The sequence below is a fragment of the Anopheles funestus genome, chromosome 3RL (assembly GCF_943734845.2).
Source record: "Anopheles funestus chromosome 3RL, idAnoFuneDA-416_04, whole genome shotgun sequence".
Taxonomy (NCBI): Eukaryota; Metazoa; Arthropoda; class Insecta; order Diptera; family Culicidae; genus Anopheles; species Anopheles funestus.
The window spans coordinates 37007528-37014649 of NC_064599.1; the positions used below are offsets into that span (position 1 = coordinate 37007528).

Sequence of the window (7122 nt, forward strand, 5' to 3'; positions counted from 1 at the left end):
ATTACTAAAGCGAAAAATCAAGTTTAATTTAAAACTACAATAAAATAGCAACATTAAAACATTCCCTACACTTTAGTTCACAAAAAGCTCAATAGAGTGCGCTTTGAACGCTTTTTTGGAGGTTGTCTCTGCTAGCGTAGTTTCAAACATTGCAACAGATGTCGCTTGCGTCGTTCAAGGGATTAAAGCTCACGATTTGTAAAATGTTTTTTAATTTAAATTTATTAACCAAATAATTTGTTCTATAACTCGTTACATAATAATACATTTCAAGCCGTCATTCTACAAAAACCTTAAATTAAGCACAAGAATATTCCTTCGAGTTGTTTTCCCCTATCTACGAAATTTCACATCATTATGCTAAATTTCATATTTTCATGAAATCTGAAATCTCTGTTTCATATTTTAATTAATGCTTTTTAGTCCTATTTCCTTCATTAAGCACAAAAATCAAACAAATCTTGCACATATCTTAATGTTTTTTTTTATTTCTTAACAGATTACTAATTATTTAAATAATCGTCATAGTTTCACTATACAACAAACCACAATCATCATCAACAACAACATTCGTCTCAAAATGAAATGACATATGAGGAACAAGTGAATTCGTCTGCCCGTCTACGTTGGGCGATCTGTGATGGCTTCCTCCTCTTTGTCAGCCAGCGCTATCTCCTTGTCCTTTACCTCGTCGTCAAATATTTTCAGATCCTTTACATAATACCATACGCCACAATCGAACAGTGTTCCCACCAGCACGAAGGCGGCCGCTATGAAGTTTAGCAAATATCTAGAAATGGAAATATTGTGATGATAAAAATCTTCCACAAAAAGTAGTCACTTCGGTTTCTTCTATTACCTTAACGTTTCACCATCGTACAACCAACAGTTACCCTTGCCGGTGCATGTTTTACCCCACACGAGACACGTTTTGTCCAGCACCAGGCCAAAGAAGATGGGACTCGGTATGAAGGACATCAGGCTCAACACCATCATGCCGAAACCCATCGAAACGGCTTTATCCTTCTCGTCGACACACCGTACCGACACGAGGAAGTTACTCGCCCGTCCTGTAGCGCCGGAAAACTTCAAGAAGCACATCACTACCAGGAAGGTGATAAACTCTTTGTGACAGTCTAGTGGACATGGTCCGGCTATGGCTGATCCTCCAACTGAAAACTGTTCGAAGCAAAGAAAGGAAAGAAGAATCATATTAAAGAAAAAAAAATTATTGAAGAAATAGCGTTAGATAATGGTGAAACTAACTGCATTCTCATCACGAGTAGCACTGGTACGATTGCCATCCGAAAGCAGCTGTTTGTAGAGCGGGCTAGTGTAATTGGCCACCGACGTAATACACGAACACTCGCCATAGATCTGTGGGAAGCAACCGGACAACCGATAAAATAAGGGATTAACCAAACGATCGCATGTGAACGGACGGTGGGTTGCGAGTCAATGTCAGCTTACTTTAAGATCACCGTACTGGTTCTGACGCCTGCAGCCTGCGTGACATGCAGAAATGTAGGTGTTACCATCCTCACCACAGATCGGAGAGTACTTGACGTAATCACACTGGCAAGCTGAATTGCACGTCGGTGTAAGGTCCGTTCTGAGGAAAATGGAAACATTTTGCACATGAAGATCGTTCAGAGTAATGACAATCTGCTTCGAACAAACTACATACTGTGAAGGAATGTTTACGATGACGGAGTCCTCGCTGGCCGTACACCCGAGAAAAGCGTACGCGATCATTCCCATCACGGAGAGCACTCCCACGATCACGTTCCAAGCGGCCATATAGCGTGCCCTTGGTTTAAACTTCGAGATGACCAACCCGGACAGTAGCACACCGATTGCAGAGAAGCACAGAGCAACCGTACCCGTGACCAAACTCGAGGTAGAAGCGGACTGTTTGTACTGCGTTTCGATGTACTTCGGTGTGAAGATCCAGTACGGCATGTAGCCGAAGAAGTAGAACACCGATGCGATATTGTTCAGCATCAAGATTTTGTTCCGCAGCAACCGTTTGAAGGTTTTCAGCATGTCCTTAAACGAGGCCGGCAGTTCATCTTCGCGCCGTGATGCATCACTAAGCTGCATCCCGAGTCGACGCTTTTCCTGTGCGATTCGCTTCCTTGCGGCGGCTCTCGGTAGCTGCTTGGGGAACATCGCCATAAAGATGGCGAAGAAGGCAAGGACGGCACCTAAAATAAACCATCCCATCCACCAGGCACCTAACCATCGGGGATCCGTATTGCTGATGGTCGGTGTCATCGAGGGTGAGATGTAGAGCTTCAGGAAGTAGGACGCTAGTGCATAACCGATGGCCGGACCCAGCATACGCAGAAAATAAGACACACTGACCAGGGCCGGTGTTTTCGATTTCTTGATATTATCATCCATGTACGAAACACCAAGCGTATAGTACAGGGAGCTACCAATGCCGGAGATAAACTGTGCGACAAATAGTACAATCTGAGGTGCTAACGTGCCCTCCTCCCGTTCACATTCCGCACCACGGGTCGCTGTAATGAAAAGTCATGAAGTTGCGTTAGTTTTCAAAATCGGTACCAAAAATCATTGAATTATAAAAAACCCGTCTCTCTCACCATTTGTTCGGCAAAGTGTTTTTGCCTTCTGTGCCTCCATCACCTCGAGCGTTTGGTTCGCATCATACGTGGCACCGTACTCGGTGGTAAGGGAGAGGGCCGCTTCACCCGGCCCGTACAATAGATGGGGTAGGGCCGTCATCCAGCAGAACACCGTTATCATCAGCAGCCCGAATGCGATCCAACGCGGCCGGTGGCCCTTGCCGGCGTAGTAGCTTAAGATGGCGGACAGCAACAGTGCGCTGATGTCGTTGCCCACCGAGATGATGCCCGTGTTTTTGCTGGGGATTTTGTAGCGTTTCTCTAGCGTTGTGATCGTACCGTTAAAGTATGCATAGGTGGCGGAAAAGATGCATCCCACCACACCGTACATGAACACGTACACTTTCTTGTTGGCGAATCTGTTAATTTCCGAAATGAGACGATAATAAATTATGTTATTCAAGATTCAAGATCAGAATGGAATTCTGGTAATATTGAAGTAAGCAACTTCTGTTAAGTTGTACTATTTAAATTGATGTCCTAATTTGAGGCTCTTGCTTGAAGAATCATACATTGTTAAGGGTTCACTACATTTCACAAACTCAATTACCTTTGCAACAAAGGACCCTGGAATATCCAGAACCCACAAGACGTATCCTTGGTAAGTGGCATATCCCGATACATATTCTCCACATCCTCGGGTAACATTTTCTCCATCTCTGGTATCTTTTCCGCTTTCTTGCCATTGTTGTACACGGCATAGCTTTCCTTTGGTTCACTCACTATCACCTGCTCGGTCAAATGATCACGATCGCCAGCTTCATGCTCACGATCGGGATCTTGCCGAGCTTCACCAACGGTACGATGCCCATTTTCCATTGTTTCACCATTGTGCGGCTCATTGCACACATCCATATCCTTTTCGGATGTCATTTCGATGGTCACTAAACCTCTCACACACTGATTAAACTTTGAGTATGGTTTAAACTTTGCTGTGTACAATACCACCGACGTATCACTTCCTACCAAATCACATCACAATACCTTCACTTTTGCTTCTGTTTGATGGCACCGTTCACAAACTAAATATGGTGAAAAATAGAGCACACTTTATGATCACATTGAACGATAGAACAATTCCCTTTCTTTCGAATCCTCACTAGGTAGCACGGGAAGCTGCGTCAGGCTACGGTTCCAGCAGACTTCTGGCCGTTTGTGACTCTCCGACCAACGGTTTTGTCCAATCCGATACGGTTTGCTTCCTGGTAGGAAGAACAAATCACAAATGCATTCACACGCACACACACGCACATGAAGATCAACCATCTCACGAGGTGGATCACGGTGATGACCGACCGTTGTCAGCGGGCCAACGTGTCCAGCAGACGCGCGAGCTTGCTGACGGCTCAAGGCATTAGACGAAGACAGGGTCTGGTCACCGAGAATGCGGGATCTTCATCTCCCAGAAGCAAACAGTGGAGCTTGATATATGGATGATAAGGAAACGATGGGTCGTGGATTTCGATGCACCAGAGACTGGCGCTGATAGAGCGGAGCTGGAAGGGCTGGCGATGAGAAGAAGCCGTTTGAACAGAGATTAACCCCTACAGGGCTGCACACGCCCTACCGTTCGTACGAAAGCGGCAAAGCAGCATGGTGGATTAACGATGATATATACTGCACTATAGCCCGAGACCGGCGATAAGCCACGGCCGGACCAAAAGAGTGCCGGCACACACTAAATAGTGGTGGTCACTAGCAAAATATTTTTCACTCAGTTCAAATTGAAAACAACTTTTCTCAAATTATATTTCTCCAAGCAAAATTTAAGCTATTGCTTTAAATAGATCCTGATCTAGCTGCGGTGGACGTCATACGGAGCATCCAAAATTGGCACAGCATTATTCTAGAACATGCTTGTACGGCCCCACTCGCACACGGTACGGATCTCGAGTTAATCTCGCGCGTTCTCAATCACGGTGACATCTTTGTGACGTCTTCTTATCGTACTGCGACTGTGTGTACTGTTGCGAATGATCTGATAAAAGCAAGTTCGTTATCTTCTCGTCGGTGTATATCTATTGTGTTTGTAAAGGGATGCTGTAGCAACTCACAACAGCTCGCTCACAAACACGCCGTAAATCATGATCCCAAAACCCCTTTTGCAAATGCTTGAAGTTTCTGCAGTTTTGTGGATTAAACTCGAAAGATGCCGATTACAGACTGAACCTGTTTGAAAGGGAAGTATTTTTCAAGGCACCATCCCACATCAACGGGGGCAATGATCTGTGTGGCTAAAGATTTCGTCTAAGAATGCCTACTCGTTGCAATTCTTATCGTACACACACTAAATATTCATCAACTGACAACTTCATTCAACTTCACATAAAAACATTTTCTGCACACTCACTGTTTACCGGATACGTTTCGTTTCACTCTACTGCCATAAAAGAGAGTTCTCTAGCACACCAGCACACATAATCTATCACAGAACACAAGCAAAGATCGAATGTACACCTTTCTTTACACCTATGGCATCGGTCAGCCATCGGGTCGCGAATGAAACCGTAGACTGATCTAGCTGTCTAGCTGTGTGCCGATGATCGCGAAGATTATCCGCCTCGGGCGGCGAAGATTCAGAGATACCCTAATTCAATCAAAATCAATTTAAGCGTACCGGTCAGTAGTGTGACTACGACTACGGCCGCCCCTGTTAAGGCCGGTCGCAATGCCATTCCTTATTGTACGTGCGATTTCGTGCGTGTAAAGGTGAGCGACTTGCGGTAGACCACACGGGCAACGGATTAGGATGGATAAGGGGAGCCGTGGTGAATTAAGGGTTTAAGTTAGACATTCAATTCTTAACTTCCACGGTATACGGTACTTTCTCCGCGCAGTGGAGCGATTAAGTGTTAAGTGTTTTGAAGCAATTGGAACACAATTTATGCAACGGAGTTTTTATCTTTCGACCTGTATTCTTTCAAGATTATGAGCAACTAACACACTTTTGTTTACCTATTGTTGAGTTAACCTTCTTCATTAATTTACCGATTGTAAACACTCCATAACATTACGATGATCAAAACACAACGTAAAATTCTATATCATACACTATAAACGGCTCTTGCATGGCCTTGACGATTCACTTAACCTTCTTGATTGGCTGAGGAAATTTTTGAGTAGTTCTACCATGCGAAGTTCATCCAAGAAATTGCTCATGGTCGCATCTCTGCTTAGGAGGTGTAGTGCTCGGCGGGATATATGTTATCTTCAACTGATAACTGAACATTTTAAGTGATCGCTGGATATAATGGATTAAAATCAGGACCTTAAGATATCCTTCATCCTTCTTCGACAAAATATTTGTTGCTGGAGGTGACCATTGAAGGCACGCATTTCGCAATGTATTTCCATCAAACTACTTATCAACGGGAGACCCTTTTTTAAGATCTTCGTTTGGGAGATTACGTTCCCCTGGTGAGGGACCCAAAGAAAGGCTGGTTTGTCACCTGTTTGCATCCTGTTTGAATCAATATTACGATAATGCACTTCATCAGTTACTTTCAAATGCCGAAACAAGGCTTTTGTTAGATATTTTCACCATTTTTTCAAATGTTAATATCAGATGTATATGCAGCGATCCCAAAGGTAATTGTGTGCTCTTTTTTCTAGGCTCCAGAATATAGCAGATATTATGAACAAAGCATCTAACATAGTTCATTAAATATTTTGCTTTTACGTTCATTAAATATTTTGCTTTAATATTTTTGCGTACTTAAAATTTACATATGCTTTTGTATTGATTGTTTAAAGTGATTTTTTTTATTAATCCTTCACTCAATCTAGAAAAGGCATTGAAAAGCAATGTTATTACAGAAAATTATTTCCTTGCAAAAGGGATCATAAAATTATGAACCATTAAATGCTGCACATGTGCTGAAAGAAACAAAACAGAAAATCCCCTAATTCCCACAACATACACCTTAAATCTCTACCCACGCAAAAAAGTCACCCTCCAAAACATCAATTTCTATCGATTAGCATAAGGAATGGACTGCATTATCGATCCCTACTCAATCGACATACACAACAGTCGGGGAAGGAAAGCAACAGCAGCTCAGCACTATTATCACCACGGGACCAGTTTTTTTTCTATTGGGATAAAAACATCATTAGCCTTATGGCCTCTAATTGGAATCAATAAAATATCGAACATGGTGAATCCCTGCGCCTTTTTTTAAGTAGTTCCCTTTTTTCATGACAACCACGCATGGAAAGAAATGCTTTGAGCGGAGTTCCCTGGGAATAAATACAAACGAGTAAACACCCCACATGTTAAAGGATCAGGCGAATGTCATCTCATCCCTTTGCAACGATATCAACTCAACAGTCACCCTCAGGTTTAAGGACTATTTTCGGAGGGAAAATTCGGAGGGAAAAGGGCTAAACCACTTGTTATGGGAAAAAGCCATAGTCCCCCTTTTGTTGTGTGTTGTTGATAGCCGAAGCGGAGAAAATTCCACAACGT

The 7122-nt window shown here is 43.2% G+C and overlaps 1 protein-coding gene across 1 annotated transcript; it reads right to left on the reverse strand.

Moving 5' to 3' along the window:
* Positions 1-468: 468 nt before the first annotated feature.
* LOC125767619 (solute carrier organic anion transporter family member 74D-like) lies at positions 469-5167 on the reverse strand. Its single transcript, XM_049434396.1, has 8 exons — positions 5005-5167; positions 3205-3856; positions 2613-3013; positions 1688-2528; positions 1471-1612; positions 1267-1377; positions 860-1179; positions 469-790 (listed from the first exon to the last, which is right to left on the reverse strand). Exons 2-8 carry the CDS (start codon positions 3525-3527, stop codon positions 622-624), a joined length of 2307 nt encoding a protein of 768 aa, XP_049290353.1. The 5' UTR covers positions 3528-3856; positions 5005-5167; the 3' UTR covers positions 469-621.
* Between the last annotated feature and the right edge of the window lie 1955 nt (positions 5168-7122).